The sequence below is a fragment of the Xyrauchen texanus genome, chromosome 32 (genome assembly GCF_025860055.1).
Source record: "Xyrauchen texanus isolate HMW12.3.18 chromosome 32, RBS_HiC_50CHRs, whole genome shotgun sequence".
Lineage (NCBI taxonomy): Eukaryota > Metazoa > Chordata > Actinopteri > Cypriniformes > Catostomidae > Xyrauchen > Xyrauchen texanus.
The window spans coordinates 38,011,712-38,031,359 of record NC_068307.1 but is presented as its reverse complement, the minus strand read 5'-3'; the positions used below and the strand labels follow the sequence as shown (position 1 = coordinate 38,031,359).

Here is a 19,648-nt window from a genome sequence, read left to right as displayed (position 1 = left end):
AATGTGGACACAAACAATAAAACAACTGTCAAACGAGTTAATAGACACATAAAAATAGGGACAAATACACAAGAACATGCAGTTGAACAAATAAAGTTTTTTTTTTTAAACCTGAAACACTTCGCTTTCGTTTTCAATTTAAATAAACAACTACACTCCGCTGCATCCATAAATAACACCACTCACTCATCTGCCGTCGCATCCATACGTGACCTCTATAAGCCATGGCGGTTTGTTAGAGCACATGCTTATTAGCTGACACAACAACACACACATACACATGATCTATGGTGTCGAAGGCATTACTAAGATCTAAAAGCACTAGAAGAGAAATGCTGCCACGGTCAGATGATTAGAGCAAGTCATTTGTAACTCTGATAAGTGCAGTCTCTGTACTATGATGGGGCCTAAATCCTGACTGAAATAGTTTATATATACTATTTCTCTGTAGAAATGAACATAGTTGGGAGGACACTACCTTTTCTAGAATTTTCAACATAAACGTGAGATTTGAAATCAGTCTATAATCAGCCAATTCTCCAGGATAAAGCTGTGCCTTCTTAATAAGCGGTTTGATAACATCCATTTAAAAGTTTCTTGGGACATGTCCTAAGGATAGCGAGGAGCTAATAATGTTAAGAAGAGGTTCTGAGATTACAGGGAATACCTCTTTTAAGAGCTTAGTTGATATTGGATCTAACATACATAAATATGTAATCCCGTTACATGTATTCTGTTACTCCCCAACCCTGCTTGTGTATTTACTAAATAGTCAAGTGTGTAAACATTACTCTGTGTTGGATGGCAAGAAAAGTACCCACTGTTTTACACATGATTTATTTAATAGGGTTTACCACAAGTAACAGCAGGCTGCAATGTAACCTGGACAGAACTCTTTTTTAGTTTGACATTTTTTTTCCCACAAAGTATTTGCTATTGTATTTTGATACATTTAAACTAAGGTATTTTGTATTCTTATTTTAAATACATTTTCATGTATTTGTGCCCATCACTGTCTATACACCCTTGTGCAGGACGTGACATACCAAGAAAAAAAGTTTCTGCTTTTTTAGCATTTTTTGAACAATAATTTTTGCACAACAATAACATGCTCTGTTAGCATAAAGGGCTATTCAGACCCTACACAAACTGATTTTAATGTATTTGTTTCACACATTATGATTTAAAATGGTGATCAGTGTACTGAAAATAACTTTTTCATCTCTGTAATCACTGTAAGTTGGCAGTGGTAAACAAAATTGGAGGACACCAATATTTTCATTCTTTCTGACAAACAGCCATAAAATGGAATGTGAATTACAGTATGCAACATTTTGAAATTGCAGAATACTGTGTGAATTACAAGGGGGAATATTTTTTTGCAACTCAGTACTCACTACTCAAGAGTACTTTTAAATTAGCCACTCTTTTACTCTTACTTGAGTAGTTGTTAGGACAGGTACTTTTCCTCACACTAAATGTTTTTTGGAAGTAACAGTACTTTTACTTGAGTATGACTTTTCAGTTCTCTTTTCACCCTTGGAGTCTACTATATGGAAAACATTAAACAGGTATGGTGTCCATGGCAGGACACCACGAAGGAAACTGCAGCTTTCGAACAAAAATATTGCTGCGTGCATTAAGTTTGGACTTGACTGCTTGCCATCATCAACTGAAAAAGGAATTACCAAATTTATCAAGATATCCTACAGGATAATGTCAGGGTGGCAGTCACCAGCTGTTGCTCAGTAGAAGTTAGTTGATGCAGCAGGATAACGACCCTAAACATCTAAGTAAATCCACTACAGAATGGCTTAAAAAAAAAAAATCCACCTTTTGGAGAGCCCAATAGATCCAAAAGAGATGCTGTGGAATGACCTGTGGAAGAGAGCCTTTCACACCAGACATCCTAGGAATATGGTTGAGCTGAAGCAGTTCTGTAAGGAAGAATGGCCTAAAATTCCTTCTGAACGTTGTGCAGGTCTAATCTGCAGCTACCGAAATGCTTGGTTAAGGTTATTGCTGATTTTTTTTATTTTAAATATCAAAATACTGTTTTTGGTGAACTTTATTCTTGGTCCGTTTTACATTTACACACTGTTATTTTTGAAACCCAGCCAACCTGATTAGCTATTATATCATATTATATTATGCAATAGTAACACATTTGTCCTAAATTATTCACATTTACACACAATTTTAAAGCTTACAGTATAAATCGACAAGCACTTATTCACATGAAGGAAGACCTTCGAGATTCTATGTATATTCGAAAATGTGTTTACAAGTGACACCAGTAAGCACATTTCTCATACTCCGTCTCTGCATGTCATTGACGCTGCGCGTTTCAACCCGCAATGACCAAGAACATTTGCATCAGTGGTTTAGTCGGGGCCATACGCCGTATGCTTACTTTTTTCCCCAGTTTGTATATAACGAATTCTAAGGATCGATATTTGCAAATACCCTCTGTATACCCACTTGTTTTGCTGCTTCAAAAGTCCATAATCTACAGCAGTTAGTTTCCCTTTAACTGTACTGATAGATTTGGCTTACAGTGCGAAGAATTTACATGTTTCCATTGATCATGGTATAACTATTAGGTTGTTTTTACTATGGTGTTGAGGGGGGTTATCTCTTCCCCATCACCCCTGGAATCTACGCCCCTGATTCTGCCATTCCCCTGACAACCTGAAACACACACACACACACACACTTTTCATGTGAGTTGTATGAGATATCGGCTGTTGCTTTACACGGTACACTTGAAAGAAACGACTGGGGAAAGATCAGTGACAATCAGTGCGTGTTTTCTGTCAGAAGCAAAATAATTTTGTCAAAAACATATAGCTTTCTAGTGCATTCTAATTGTTTCCCCACCATTGGGATTTTAAAACACCAGTAAACGCACCTATAAATGACATGCCATTACATTGTATTGCACGTCAGAGCTCGTTCTGGTAGAGAGAGAGAGATAGAGAGAGAAATAAATACTGGATTACTGCATTAATTCAAAATAAAAGTACAGTAGTACAGGTTTAGTTAAAATTATTCTTACATTTTCCTTATGATAAACACCATTTACTGACAAAACAACGACACTAATCCAAGAAATGCACTATTTTAATTTTAAGCCTTTTCTCTCTTATTCCTGGTCGTCGTTTTAAGAGTTTTCCATTTTAGGTTTAGTAGGGGACGTTCACACTGAATGCGTTTGTGTCTGTCCACGCTGTTTTTTTCAATGTAAAGTAGCGTCTTGCACAGGAACGCCTGTAAATATGGGTCTTTCCTACAATGCTGTGTCATTTAAGTCCCCATTACAAGTGTGTTGCATTTATACAGTTTAATTTCAACCGATTGCAATTTTGATTGATCTTGTTAAAAAGAATAAAGACTTTTTATAATGTTACACACATCTGTGGGCTGAAAAGTTAAATTGTAAATAAACTAAATCCTTTTCTATTGCATTGTGTCACTTCCTTGTGTCCAAAACATTGATTGTCAAACATCTTTGACAAAAATAATTAACTAAATTAATTATTGTGCAATAAGTGCACAATAATTGTGGTTTTGACAAATAATCATGACATACCTACTAAGCAGTATGTAGTATGCACATTTCGGTATGCATTGATTACTGAGCATCCTGCACAGAATACCATATCCCACAATGCAATGTGCTTAACTTGACCTTCCATTTCCAGAGTGATAAAAGCAGCAAGTAAAATTTGGATTCAAATGCAAAATAACCGTTCACAGTGAATACAAATGTAAAATACAACAAAGCCTTTAATTTGTTTTATTTGCATTTATTGTTTATAAAAGATGTTATGGTAAATCTGGTTTAGGGCTTTGTTTCAGTTGTGTTAAGGTTGGGGTGCCATTTGCAGTGTTCTTTTGGCCATCTCTAGAGCACCCTCTCGTGTCTTATTCCCGCCGATGAAACCGCTTGCATGGACGAAGATACAGTCAGGTATCCCACTCAGCTCAGAGAGCGCATCATCACGAATGCCTTGCCATTCTTCTAGCAGACTCAATCTACAAACACACAAAAACACAATTAGCTCACGTGACTATACATCACTGTGACCTTTCAACAAGTGTTATCGTTAATGAAAACAAAATAAAACATTCGAAAATGAATCTACAATGCAAATTCCAAACAAAATACAACAAACTATAGTAACTCTGCATTCTTCTTTAATAAGGTGCAGTTGAATGCAATGTTCATCATTTAAACTCTACTTTGAATGTATTTATTTACAACCAACAACAGTGAACACAATAAGGCAGCCATGATGCCTTTTGTAATTTGAGTCTTTCAAATTTTTTCTTTCGGTCGAGTAAAACACCGACACAAGCAGTGCAAAGCTGAAAAACAAATTCTATCCCATTATGATCAACAGCTGATTTTATTTAGTTCTAATTAAAATACCAACCACTTCATTTTCCCCATTCATCTGAACTTTCATAATAATAAAAAAAATTACAAATATTATGCTTTTTTTTAATGATTTTTTTGTATATATTTAAAGAACTTTGGACTGTTGCATCAAAACTCATCAAGTTTCTGGTCACTGACCTAGTAGTATAAATCATGTTTTGTTTCCAAAACTATAGGGTACACATTGTGTTAAATTGTTTCGCTATTCTAAAACAGCCCATGCGCAGTCAATTTTTTATAGAAATGGATTTCAGTAACTAGTAAAATTTTACTGTTAACTGTTAGCTTTGACACTTCCAGTCTCAGACTCATGCGGGCGCAATGTTACGTTTGAAATGTATGCTTGTAGTTAGCACGCCACTAGCACTACCACACAGTGTTGAGTCATTTATATTATGGTTACATTTGCGGCATGAGGGGGACCTACACAATATTAGGCAGGTGGTTTTAATGTTGTGGCTGATCAGTGCATACTGTATGTTAAAACAGCTGACGGGTTCTGATATATGGAGTTTTTCCATCACAAGATTGAAGTTTCACCACTGGCCGCAACTATTTAGCCTTTAATATTTAAATAAATATTACATTAATGAAACTTCAGTGAAATCTAATCAAATCTGAGTGTGCTTTGCTTAAAGTCACTTGACTGTCATGTTTAATAGTTCCGTATTTGTTCATTGAAGACCCTTAAAATCAGTCACACAAGTTGACAAAGTCAAATGAGCAAAAATGACTTGGAAAAGTGAAGTTAGTCCTGAAAAACTCCAGCAGCATTTGTTTGATATTTTTTATGTAATTTGGGGATGTCAATCTAATGTGTTAATTCAGTAGAGTAAATTGTATATATTTTTTTTAAAATCAAATTAAAGAAATTAACGCAATTAATGATGACCACTGACCAGTCTATAAATTTAGTAAGAAGGAATTTATTTTTGTTATAAGGAATTTATTTGTAATTTTCAATCAATTAAAAATATAGCAGAAAACAAGAGTGTTGTTTGTAAACACCACTAATTCAGCCTCGAAAACAAACAATATATGAACTTCTAACGGTATGTTGACATGTCTTTGTAGAGCTTGCAATTAAAAGTTGTAAACTCAGAATTCTATAACTGCTCAGACATATTTTGTAACCACATATAAAAGGTGAATTAATGTAGTGATAAATATTTAGTTGTTATTAACATTAAAGCCTTTTTGCCATTATGGGTGTTGCCACAGACACTAAAAACTAAAAGAGGTCCCAGGATGTGAACAGTTCAGAGCAGAATCTCAGAGTTGCCATCTCGTTATTAAAGTAATTCCAATACAATGTGAATGCAGCTTTACGCCAATTTTTGCATTGGTCATTCGTCTGCGACAGCAACGTATTGTCTTTGAATTCATCTTTATTTGGGGGGAAGCTTCTTTTACTATAGAACCTACCACCTTTACAATAGTTTTCCTTTAGACATGGAAACTATACATTTTTCCTTTGATGCGTTTTCTTCAGCACTTTAATAGAATCTATCTTTACCCTACAAAGAGCTAATTCTATAAAGAGTTGTGCAATATTTTAAAAAGTATTATCCAATATTTTTTTCATTTTGGACCCTAAATGTTATGAAAGTAATGCCACTTGTAGAACAAGTGTAAATCACAGGAAAACATGTCAATATTTAAAATGTGTTAACTTGTCGATACGTACCCTCTTTTTGAGCACAAACCATGAAAATTGCATACCTGAACTTAAATGGCTGCATTTACTGGACCCTTTGGAGTAAGGACACAGTTGTAGTATCTTTTGAAAGACACTTTGGGTTTTATTTCCCAAGTCAGAATTAATATATGTTGTTATTTTTTGAAGTTTATAGTAATGGAAATATTTTGTGCTGAACATGTTTTTATAATCTAAAAAAACCACAATAAAAGTGCCAAGACAACCCAAAAATACAATGTTCTCAAAGTCACAAGTCTAAAGTTTGTCAAATTTGAAGAAAATCAAACAAAAAATGAGGTTCCTGCAAGCTTTTTTTCTCTGTAAAATCGCTGCCGGTGTACAGAGTAAAATTAAGGCTCCGCCTTTCAAGATGACACAAAATCTGACTGCACTTCTTGGATATTATGAATAAAACTACGCTGCATTTTTAAAAATAGACTTTGGAGACAGGCTCATTTCGTTTATGAGACTCTAATATACAAGATCATATACAGTTTTACAACATGAAAGCTGCTCAGATTGCAGAGTTTGAAGGGTAATTCTTTCAGGCGAGATCTCATGTAAACAATGGAGAATATATCAATATTTCTCAGATTTATAAACTTTAAGGACAAAAAGTGCTATTGGATGTTTTTCAATGAACGCTTGTCATGGACAATTGACCCAATTGTGGCAAACTAGATTCATCTGGTGATCGCGTTTTCATAACAAAGGTATGACGTCCCGTTTTGTTATTGCATGATTTAATTTGTACTCCTTGCACAAATAACTAAATTGCTGTTTCTGGAGCATTGCTATCGTGAAACAGAGATCGGACATCAATGTTGAACCCTTAGACCTTTGAAAATGTGTATAATTTGTTAACATTAATTACATTTATAGACGGTAAATTATATATTAAATGTAAGCAGAGTGACATTACTACCGCGTGCAGGGGTTTTGCGTATCAACAGGTCAAGTTATTCCAAACAAAGTCTGTTTGGTTTTCAGACAAAATGTTTAATTTTGGTGCATCTCTAATGCAATTAATTTGATTAAATAATCAGCATTTAATGTAAAAAATTCTAACTTAAGAAACTAACATTTTTAAATCAACTGACAGCCCCCCCCCAAAAAACACAAACTTAAAGACTTCAGAAACAGTAATGTGTCTGTGTAAAAGTGATGTTGTATGTCACCTGTTTTGAAAGGTGTTGAGTCCGGCCGGCACACACTGAATTCTCCAATGGTTGTTCTGATCTGTGAACATCACAAACTTAATGTTCACATCCACATTCAGCTCTTTCTCCAGAGTAAACAGATGCTCTTTCCACGGACAGCCACCTTGAGACAACACCACAATCTCGCCGCTTGGATCCACCTGTACAAGAAAACTCTATATTCACACCAGCACTGCTGTGATTCACTAGTCACATTCATTTAATTCAAAGACTTACTAATCAAGTTTAATCCTTCATTACATTAGACTTTATCCTAGTAATATTGTCAAATGTCACTGAATAACATCCTTTAATGTTAACTATTCTGTGTTTTGCCTTTGTCTCTATGGCCTTGTTCAGCCAGGTAGCAAAAACCTGACTCAAATCGGTTTTGTATTGAGTGAAATCCAAATTTTCAGAAGCTCGATCCAAACCACCACCAGATTTTTGGTAATGTGTCTGAATGTTCAGACTTGATTTCAAGTGTTTATTCGTCATTGTTGTGCAACAGAGAACAGAATAAGTTGCGTTTGGTGCTGGCAAATGAAAACATGTGTCACATGTCATACCTATGTCAAAAGGCAGGCAAAGCAGTGCAAACCTCTTTTACAATAATAAACCTCTTACACAGTATTAACTAAAATCCAAGCACAGATACTAGTTACCTGATATCTGGTCTGAACAGCTTGTTGTACGATCTCTCTTGCCGGAAGCCAGGCATTCATGTAATAATCCAAACGGTCCTGGAATTCTTCTCCAACCAGAGCCATGGCTTTATGAAACCCCTCCTTTGAAAGAAGAGTTTATATCATTAGTCCTTAGTCTTTACTAGAGATGTGTCAGGGTGGTCGACTAATCAACTAGTCATCCAACAACTGACTAGTTGATTAGTGGGGTCAACTACAAACTGTAATATTTTTAGTGGTTTTAATGGGAGATGCAATTCTTAAATTAAGAGACAACTTCTTGAAGAGCGTACATGCATGTTGATAGCTTGCTGTACTTAACAGTGAAAAATAGTCAACACAATAAAACCCTCTGCAAGAAGTTTTGTCTCTTTAATGCTTTAGGTTTAGTCTATTTATGCACCATTGTTCCAGCAATCAAAGCACCCCAATAACCATACATTTCTAGAGGATCACAGCCGGATGTTGTGGAGTGATTAAAGTCTTTTGCAGATTTTGTCTGACACTGATTAAATAAATATTTGCCATAAAAAGGTTTAAACTGATTGATGTTGTGAACTAGACGTGTAACTGCAATATTATCTTGCTACACTGTGCGCTTTTGAATGTGCAGTGAGGATCATACTGAAGTCCTCTGGTATCTGGCACCCAGACATTAGCAGCAGATCCTTCAAGTCCTGTAATTTGTGAGGTGGAGCCGCCATGGATCGGACTTGTTGGTCCAGCACATCCCACAGATGCTCAATCGGATTGACATCTGGGGAATTTAGAGGCCAGGGCAACACCTTGAACTCTTTATCATGTTCTTCTAACCATTACCAAACAATGTGTGCAGTGTGCTTTATCTTGTTGAAAGAGGCCACTGACATCAAGAAATACCATTGACATGAAGGGATGCACCTTATCTGCAACAATATTTAAGTAGGTTAAATGTGTCAAATTGACATCCACATGAATGGCCGAACACAGTGCCATCACATCCCCAGGTAAACGGCACACACGTACATGGCCATCCATGTGATGTAATAAAAATAGGGCCTCATTGGACCAGGCAAACCTTTTCCACTGGTTCATGATTCAGTTCCGACGCTCGCATGCCCATTGAGGGCGCCATCGTGGGCACTCTGACCAGTCTGCTGCTACGCAGCCCCATACGCAGCAGAGTGCGATGCACTGTGTGTTATGACACATTCCTCCCGTAACCATCATTAAAATGTTCTGTGATTTTTGCCTCAGTAGATCTTTCGGTTCGGACCAAACGGGATAGCATTCGTTGCCCTCATGCATCGATGAGCCTTGGGCGCCCAACACCCTGTCGCCGGTTTTTCCCTCCTCGGACCACTGTTGGTAGGTACTCACCAGTGCTGACAGGGAGCACCCCACAAGCCTTGCCGTTTCAGAGATGCTCTGACCCAGTCGTCTAGCCATATCAATTTGGCTCTTGTCGAATTTGCTCAGGTATTTACTCCTGCCCATTTCTCCTGCATTCAACACGTTGACTACGAAAACTGATTGTTCGCTTACCATTTAATCTACCCAGACCTTACATGAGGCCTTGTTAGGAGATGATCAACATTATTTGCTTCACATGTGAGTGGTCATAATGTTTTGGCACATTATCTTTAACACCAACTAGTCGTTCAAGCAACCGACCGACAATTCGACAATGAAAATTGTTAGGTTTTGCACATCCCTAGTTTCTACAAGAGTATAAGAACTATAAAGACTGATCTTGCAGGGTATAATCTCTCTTTTGAAGTTTACTATGTAGATTTGCTACATGGTTACTGCAGTTAGCTGTTTTCCACACATTTCCATCAAAGACGAAAGAGACACTGTGCAAACGTTTGATACAGTGTGATGTGATGCTAAATTAAGGTATATAAGATGTGTTGTGAACTAAACTCAATACGCAGTCTGAAGAGGAGAGGTCTGAACCTGACCTGTGGACAAGACCCAAACAGTTGTACAGTTCAATTGTATGACCAATCCAAACCCCAAAATCACTCTTTGAGATGTGTGCATGGCGTGTGCACACAAAATGATATATTTTTTTATTAAAACATAAAATGTAATCATTGTTGTAAAAATAATACAATTATAGAAAAAAAAAAATACTTTTCATGAATTACAAACCCAAAGTCAACGCAAAACCAGAGTTAAACATGACAAACTGATCTGAACAAGATCTGAAACCCGACCATTGTGAGCCAGTTGGGATCAGTTAGAGTAGCAGAAGACTGTGCTAAAAACATTCAACACATATGTGCTTTCAGTACTCTTTTGCACACTCACTTGTGTTTCCTGGTTCCTGGTGTTCCAGTGTGGGTTCAAATGACCGACGCGGGCGCTGAGGGTGGTGGTGATAGAGTAACGTACTTCTCCATCACACTGACTGATACCATTATCTACAGCATCCACCTCCTCTACAAAGTTCTCGTACATCTGAAAGAAGAGCAGTGTTGGTGAAGCTACTTTAAGAAATTAGTATCCTGGGAAATGACAGTTTCAAGTAGTTTAACTTCAGTCAAGCTACTATTTTAAGCTACTAACAAAAAGTATTTAACTAAATTTAAGCTATTTATAGAATAAAATCATTTTAGATAAATCACATGCGGATTTAACTGAATTCAATAAAATCACCTTATTTAATTAGGGTAATAAATACCCTTACACAAGTTAACTATGGTTTTACTACAGTAACCTTAGTTTAACCATGGTATTTTAAAGTAAAAGTATATTAACCACAAAACTAACCATGGTTAAGTCACAGTTACTACAATACTTCTATAGTAAAACAAAAGGTTAATTTTCATTAGGGTTAAAAAAAAAAAAAAAAAATTTAAATGGGATAACATGACATTTAATACATTTATACATAATATACACCAATACTAATAGAAAAAAAAAACATATTTGAGATAACAGAAACAAGAGTTATAAACAGCAGCAATAAACTAAATATTTGTCTTATAGGCAAATTCCTTAAAGGCTGCGTGGGGCTCAAGTGAATCATGTGAACTAGTTCATTTACATGTACTGTCAAAAAGAACCAACACACTAAAATGAATTAAAATTAAGGGAATGGTTTATTTTAAAAGGTTCATTTATTTGAACAGTTCAAAAGAACCTATAAACTTCAATTATTTGGTTTTCCCAGTGCTACAAGAAAGAGAGAGAGAACGGATTAGGTGAATGTGTTCGATTTCTCCTTGGGATCATTGATGTGCTGAAAATTAAATGTGAAAAATGTAGCATTTTTAGATGCTACTGCGCTACTCGCTGCGAAATGTAGCTTGCTACTGTGAAAATAGCATAACTACTGTCATGGTACTGAAAAATTTTGTCAAGTTAGTAGCAGCTCTACTTTTAGTTCACTACTCCCCAACATTGAACAAGAAAAATGTTCGTTGAAGACTTCTTGACACGTCGCTGTTTACACCTGTTAGTATTTGTCTTAAATACATCGCAAATGTGTCTGCAGTGACACTTGTGTTTGGATTTTGATGGGAGTCTGATTTCATGACTGCATGATGATCGTGCAAAATTCTGCAGGCAAAGACGACTTGGGCCAATGTGAAGCATGTGTGAAACCAGCAAAAACAACTACTTGTCAAGCAGCCTCTTTTTTATGCTACAATTTAAACTCTGGGAGAGTGAAATTATAAAAAACCTCACTGCTAAAAAGATTTCCTTGTCGAATATTAGGACCCTGTGAAATCCATTACATTTTTCCCAAATCCATGATTTCTGTATCACTTTTTTAAAATTCCCAAGTCATCATTGTGATGATAAAATTTTATAAAACTGTTGAATAATCAAATTAATTAAAACTTCAATAAAATAAAAGTGGTTTATTACTCAAAGCACAAACCAAAACACAACATTGGAGTTACTTTTGTCAAATACAGTGCAGAGAATCAGAAGATATTGCTTCAATAAAACAATTACTATTACAGTGAATATAACATACTGCAACTCTACAGTAGTGATATATCTCTGTCTTTTTATTTTTCACATCTAGTTATATCAACCTTTATTTTGTGGAAAACTGAGTAAAGCCCTTTCAGTTTCTTTGTGTTTTGACAGTAGTTTCTCACGCCCTGATAAGTAGTTAGCTTCATATCCCAGTGTGCCTATTAAACCATAAAAGGCTGATTTAATTAAATAAATATAGCCTGCATGTGCTGTGCGCTGCAAAGTAAATGAGCACTTTGCTCTGTCATGTACTACACACAGAGAGTGCGTCAATATTGATGCTTTGTTCCCCTTTAACGGTCACTTCAATGCTGTGTCAGTAGCTGACGCTATGAGAACATCTTCAAAGATCTCTTAAAGCTCTATAAAATTATAGCAATCTATTGGAAGATAGAGCCCGACACTACCCCTAATGTGCACAGCATCATCTCATCAGAATTTTTCTCTTCATGGTCGCAAATTCATCTCTCGTGCTCTGGACACCTGAATCTTCGCTTTGTCGTTAAAACTGCACACCTTAACAGCAAGTGGATTATTTCTACCTCCCTGCTTGTGTTCTGAAGAACAGTGTATCCTTTTTACACTTGTGTTTGATATTTTGCTTTGTGATTTTTTTTGTGTTTCTTTTAGTAGAAATAAGAGCTTAAGAATGTTTTAATAAAGATGACATTTTGCTAATATTTCCACAAGCACATTGTGATTTTTCACTATCTGACAGGCAAGAGCGCTGTTTTTTATAAGTGGCACTTGTGAATGCATGAAACTCAAGATGCTTTGCTTTTTGCTTTCTTTCGTTCTGAAAGCCAACGCAGTACCCCTCTCTGCCCACTATACCTTTCAGCAGCTTCTGAGGATTTGCACGAGGGCGGTGTGCAAGGACGGGAAAAGAGCACATAGGATTTGAGGAGGATGTGTTGCCGGCCCAGCCTTGCCTGTCTCCTCTCCTAAATATCAATCAGCTTTGTCCTATCAGTAAAAGCGCTTTTCTTGCCTGGGCTGAGCACACGCTGGCACAACATTCGCTGAGATTGATTGCCTTCATTGTGAGCACATGAAACTATTTGCTCTCGGCTTGCTTTCGTTATGAAAACCAATGCCACTCCGCTCTCCTCCCGGCATACTCTCAAGGGCTCTCAAGGGACCACACGAAGGAGGTGCGTGAGGTCGGAATAAAGAGCAAGTTGAGTTTGAGGATGATTTGTTGCTGGCTTGGGCCTTGCGTCTCTCATCTTCTCCATTAAGGTTAAGGCCCACTCTACCAGGAGCATGGCCTCCTCCTGGGCTTAGGCTATGGGCATGTCATTGGAGGACACCTGTCTTTCTGAAGGCTTCCCCTAAAACCTTTGCTAGGTTTTATAACTTGGATGTCTCTTTCCATATCCTTGCTGGAGAGGAGGGTTGATTTCTCAATGTTCACTACCTTATTAGCTAGTGTAATTGTATTCTGACTATTGATATTGTGGTCATGATGTTCTTTGGCTCTTTCCAGTGTGAAGAGCAATGTTTTAATGCTCTACTACCCTGTCAGCTAGTGTCATTGTAAATTTCTCAGTCATTGACTGTTCTGAGCTTTTACCCCACCACGCTTGCAAAACTCTTTTGAGTAAGAAAGTCATGCCAAAAGTGTGAGTGCAACAATAGTGAAGACAGAATAATGTACATCATATTATTTTTGAAAAGAATTCAAAAAACAATTCTGATCAGATGGTTATTTCATTTTAAAGCCACAAGTAACTTGCAAAGTTTTTTGTTTTAGCAGTGGTTAATTGACAGGTGAGGCAATACTTTGTTGCAGTCTGGAAAGCATCAGTAAGGATTAGTGTTTTCACCTCAAATGCTATGTGGTTGAAAGCTTTTAATTTGTCCTCTGAATGTGGTTTTTGTGATCCGATCACAGAACTCTTTGGTCGTCGCTTACACCTGTATTTATTGGTGACCACTTGTTATTGGTTCACCCGAAACACATCTTAAAAACAGTGCTCTGTTGGGTCTGTGTCATACACTACAGCAGGGCTTGGGAACCTATGGCCGGAGAGGTAATCACTGATGCGCAAGCAACATCCAGAGACGATTTATTTATTTTATTTATATGATTTAATCCCTCCTTAATGATGCAGCATTTTTATGCATTTTATTTTCGGAAGCTAAACACAATTAAAGTGTGAAGAAACTGTGCAAGTGAAAAGACGAGTGCAGCGCGAGCAAACCATTTCCACATCACAAGCTGAAATTATGAAATTAACTAGAAACATTAAATTCCACAAAATTTTAGGTCTCAATACAAATAAGCAAATTTGTGACATTCACCATGTCAACTCATTTTGTACAAAAGGTAATGTTTTCTAACTTCCACTGAAGCACATAAGATTCTCTGTGTAACCTTCACAAAACATGCTGGCATAAAATGGTTAATCAGTTTTTGCACAAAGTTTTCACTCAAACTGTTATGCTGATAATATAATTTGTAATGAAAAATAAACCGTACAAATACAGTATAATAAACAGAATTTTCACAACTGGACTTTTAAACACAAAGGCTTACATACATAAAGTACATCACATAGATTCATGTCAAAAAGTTTGCCGACCTGTACGGCTAGAGCAGGGGTGGGCAACTATTTTGGTAAAGGGGTCACATCAGGCTTTAAATAGTGCATAGGTGGCCACATTGTATTCCTTTTGAGATACAATGTTCTGTACTGATTTGGTTTTTTTATTTTTTAAGCCCAGAAACAGTTGTGTACTCAATTTTCTGAAGTGTATCTGTGACTAATGGGACTATTCTGCAATTGCCAAAAGTATTGTATTGCTCTACAAAAGGTAAATACTTTTCTATAAGGCATTAAAAAACTGAATAAAGGCTGAGCTTACACATTTATTTTACCATCTCTACTTCCCTGTTAATTTATTATTCAATTTAACAATCTCTACATCAGGGGTCTGTTTTGATAATACAAATTTTTTTATAGAACTTTTAATGTTTGGGCAAAGCGGCAAGTTTACTTATTTTTTTCTAAAACATTACCTGTATACATGCTAAAAGGGTCATGATGCGGGTCTCCTCGATAGTTTGACTTTTAGCACACAACAGAATAACACCGGCTGCATGAATATGATAAATGATTACTGCAAGAGTTAGATTAACATACAGGTGCGAAGGGACTTCAACATTTCTAAATTGCACAAATAAAAAATACATTTACATATTTGTCTCTGGCTTGCTTTTGCTCGCATGTCAATGATGCCGAGATCTACTTTTATATTTAATTTAATCACTGAGAAGCTTTACCTGCAAAGTAGCACCAAACATCACAAGCAGCCTCAAGAATGGACACAGAGCAGCCGCATAACACTTTTCCTTGAGCAAAATATTGCACTACAGATCACCAAGTTTGTTCAAAGGGAAAAGCGAGATCGAAATAGCGCACTCGCGTGCATGGTTGCCAGATTGCACAAAATAAGTATAACATTAGGCAGAATATTTCCAATTTGCGAAAGTATAAATCTCAAACTGGGGGTGTTTCGTCTCTTATCTGACAACCCTGAGTATGTTAAACTCTTGTGGAGACGCATTAGATCCCAATGCAAGTTAACTGAAATATCCAATGAAAGAAAAAAATAAAAAGGAGACGTGGGCCACATTAAACCATGTGGAGGGCCTGATCTGACCCACGGGCCGTATATTGCCCATGTCTGGGCTAGAGCATTTGTTAAAATAGTTTAGGTTAAACTGACCTTGTCATAAAGCACCTCTAGATTCTTGTCATCTGATTTCAGCTGCGTCAGGTGTGTGAGAACTCGTTTGCCAAAATGAAGGTAAATCAAACCTGCTGAGCTCAACTTAGTCACCCATCGCTTCTCTGGACACAAAGTGCTGAAGCTCTCCACAAAAGATCTGTAACAAACAATCAGTCAAACCGGTGTAGAGTGACATGAGGGTAAGAAAATAATAAACTTTCCTGTTTTTGGGTGAAAGATCCCTTTAACAGGAGTTGCTTCACCTCGGATTACGATCCTATCTGTTAATACCTCTGATGATGATCATAACGGTGATGTTTTGGATCATATTCTCCACCCACATCAACCACAACATCACATTCAGACAGGACTGATGAATCTCTGCTGCGGATAATTTCAGCATCCTAATAAACACCAAAAGAAAAAAATTATATTATTCAAAAGAACTATATAAAACATCACAGAATATGGAAAGACTCAAATATGAGGTTTGATGTTCCTGATTGGCACTGGAATTAACAGTGAAAAATAAAAATGGCACTTTCATGAAAAAAAGGTTGCTGAAAATAATGATAATACAGTATTAAGTAAATAATGACAGAATTTGCATTTTTGGGTGAAAAAGTCCTTTTAAAGCCATGACATTTGATATTTAAAAAGAATCTGAAAAACTACTTTTAGTAAGAAACTTCATATTAAAATATGATCATTGACAATGCAATAACAAAATGAATCTGTGCAGTCCATACAAATCTGTGCTACATTTACATTTGTTAATGCATTTGGAAGACGCTTTTATCCAAAGCGACTTACAGTGCACTTATTACAGGGACAATCCCCTCAGAGCAACCTGGAGTTAAGTGCCTTGCTCAAGGACACAATGGTGGTGGCCGTGGGGATCGAACGAACAAACTTCTGCTTACCAGTTCAGTGCTTTAGCCCACTAAAATTTAGGACTGGGTAAAAATATGAATTTTCAATCAAGATCGATGTAGAGGCAAACCACTACAAAGTGATTCACGAAATTTGTCACATACGCAAGTGATGTGGGAGTAAAAATGTGAGACAATCACTGATTAAAAAAAAAGTTGAGAATCACTGATCCATGAAGATGTTTTCTGGGGAAATTTTATTTAAGCTAAAAGCATCTTGTTCTAGTTCTAATTCTAGTTTAAGTATTGCAAATTAACTGCATAACTGTGAGAAAATGTGTGCTTCTGTTGAACAAATTTGTTCAGTTTCATTTACTGATTAGTTCAGTGTCCAATCCTAGAGATGCCATTAAGTGACTAAATGAGCATCTTATGTGCTATGAATGAGACATTAAATAATTTTGAGTCGTTCACGACCGAAATCTACTAAAGACTTTATAGAGTTTAAGCATTATAAGAACAAAGCCAATCTATAATTTTCCTTCAGTTTGTGAATGACTGAGCATGACATTTCATCCAAAAAAAAGACAACAATAATAGTCTAATAATAATTATTAATACTACACTTCTCACCACAATTGTACAGAGCGATTATCTGAGTTACCGTAGACTTTGTCAGTTTGAACTAGTCTGGCCATTCTCTGTTTACCTCTCTCATCCACAAGGCATTTTCTAGAGACTGTTGTGCATGAAAATCCCATGAGATCAGCAGTTACAGAAATAGTCAAACCAGCCCATCTGGGACTGCCGTATTATGTTAAGCTTGTAGGCTCCCCTATGTAGAAGGGTTCTGACCACCATCCTTTGCCTCAACGTCCTGAAATAAAATAATTTAAAAGGTGCACTCAGTAACTTTTGTCTTTGTGTCATCTTGGACTGACACCTAGCAGCTTGGATGCAGCATCATTTTTAAACAATAGTTTTCAGTTTCACATGTCACTGTAGAAATGTAGTATTTACAGTCAGCCATGATTACTTTAATCCATGAGTTAAAGTTTCAAATAACAGGATGGTTACTGAGATTAAGTAGTATTCGGCTAGTCATGTAATTCTAACATGGCGGCCCCCTTGTGTGGCACTTCTTAATGTAGAAACAGCTTTTTATAAATGTTACTGATATGACTGGAGTCCTCATTTTAATGTGATTGGTCATGATTTCTTAAAAAACATGCAAAATTACAATTCATGTCTTTGAGTTAAACTTTTTAATGAGGAAAAAATTTTATTTTATATTCCTTTCGGTGAATCTCATGTCAGTAATAATGTTTCATAATGAATGTTTTGTACCTTGTATTCCTGCAGCTGTTTAATACATTTTTGCGTCAGTAATAATGTTTAAAATGTATGTTCTGTACCTTATTTTTCTGCACCTTATTTTCTGCAGCTGTAGTGAATCTTATGTCAGTAATAATGTTCCATAATAAATGTACCCATTCCTGAAGCTGTTTAACTAATCTTGTGAACGTAATTTCAATACTGAATGTTTTGAACATTACATTACTGCAACAGATGAATGAATCTTGCGTCAGATAATAATGAATGTTTTGTACCTTATATTCCGGCAGTTGTCGCAGCAGGAAACACGCCAGAACCTCATCACAGTGAAACGTGCCGTTATGAGTCCCGATCTTCATGCTGATCAAATGTTGTTTATTATTAAACAGATGAGTGATTCTGCTAAGAATGCAGCGGGTGATGCGCATTAAGTTAGATTATAAAGTTCTAAAACATCAATGATGACCGCACAACGTTCACGCATGTGCTTAATTTTTCTTCTCTTGAGCTCTTACAACACACCGAAGCGCCTTACTGACATCTACTGGTCATGAGCAATTGCACTTGTACTGTATTTCTTGAAAGACTGACATCCAGCGCCCTTTATTTCTTCTGTGGCAAGCACCCAACCAAAAAAAAATCGTTTATTTATTTTTAATACAAATTATATGATCAAATCATAACAGTTACAGTGAAAGGTTTGTGCAAAACCCAATGATGATATCTTGCAAAAGAAGTGCTTCAAACCAAAAATGTGTCCTTTTGTACAAGATGAGTACAAAAATATGCTAGTTTGATTAGTGATCAAGAAATTGTGTGGAATCTTAAATGTTTCATATTTTATGTCATAACTTTTTCAAAATCATGCTGAGGGGTAATCACCAGCACACAAGCGACAGCGAGAGGAGTAGTAGGCTATTTTATTTATATGAAGTCCCTTGGCACCTGCATGCCAATCTACATCTTGGTGTAATCCTTCCTCATGATTATGCAACGTGTTTTCATGAGCACTCCTGGTCAGCAGTGTTGAGTGCCTACCGACAGTGGTACGAGGAGGGACAAACCACAAACCGGGTCCGATGAGTCTTGTTTTTTTTTTTTTAAAACAAGACTCATCAGTTGAATGTACTTGTGCGCCATTTACCTAGGGAAGTGATGACACCAGGATGCACTGTGGGAAGATGACAAATCAGTGGAGGGAGTGTGATGCACTGGTCAATGTTCTGCTGGGAAACACTGGGTGCAGCTATTCACGTCGACGGCAACATTGTTGTAGACCAGGTACACCCCTTTATGGCAATGGAATTCCATTATGGCAGTGGCCTCTTTCAGCAGGATAATGCACCCTGCCACACTGCACACATTGTTCAGGAATGGGTTGAGGAACATGATGATGAGTTCAAGGTGTTGCTCTGGCCCACAAATTCTCCAGATCTCAATCTGATTGAGTTTCAGAAAATCTCGGGTTACTTGACTGCAACCCCTGTTCCCTGATAAAAGTGGAACGAGATGCCGCGCTGATTTAGCGCTTTGGGAACAACTTTAGGTGTGACCAGCTGTGAATATGTGTGCAACACATCAATGAAATTGACAAGAATTTATAGCCTCTGCTGGTGACATCATTGGATGCACCTGTAGCAGGGCTATAAATAGATGCGTCACAGGTGCATCGTCAGCTATTTTGTCTGAAGAGCAGT

At 36.8% G+C, this 19,648-nt stretch overlaps 1 protein-coding gene across 2 annotated transcripts; it reads right to left on the bottom strand.

Annotated features, from left to right (window-relative positions):
• Positions 1–3,791: 3,791 nt before the first annotated feature.
• On the bottom strand, positions 3,792–18,444 carry myg1 (myg1 exonuclease). Of its 2 annotated transcripts, XM_052101325.1 has the most exons (7): positions 18,227–18,444; positions 16,036–16,148; positions 15,742–15,901; positions 10,324–10,473; positions 8,008–8,130; positions 7,322–7,503; positions 3,792–4,038 (listed from the first exon to the last, which is right to left on the bottom strand). In XM_052101325.1, the coding sequence occupies exons 1-7, from the start codon at positions 18,377–18,379 to the stop codon at positions 3,867–3,869; spliced, it is 1,053 nt and encodes a 350-aa protein (XP_051957285.1). In that variant the 5' UTR covers positions 18,380–18,444; the 3' UTR covers positions 3,792–3,866. The 2 variants fall into 2 exon arrangements, with proteins under 2 accessions (XP_051957285.1, XP_051957286.1); XM_052101326.1 differs by lacking the exon at positions 3,792–4,038 and having other exon boundaries at positions 7,318–7,503.
• Positions 18,445–19,648: the final 1,204 nt, after the last annotated feature.

Excerpts from the sequence above, each read along its gene's own strand:
- myg1 (XM_052101325.1), bottom strand. The coding sequence starts at position 18,379 with ATGCGCATCACCCGCTGCATTCTTAGCAGAATCACTCATCTGTTTAAT. Across the intron at positions 15,902-16,035 it reads CGTTATGATCATCATCAGAG|ATCTTTTGTGGAGAGCTTCA; the intron begins GTATTAACAGAT and ends TGTTTGTTACAG. Across the intron at positions 7,504-8,007 it reads CTGTTCAGACCAGATATCAG|GTGGATCCAAGCGGCGAGAT; the intron begins GTAACTAGTATC and ends TTTCTTGTACAG.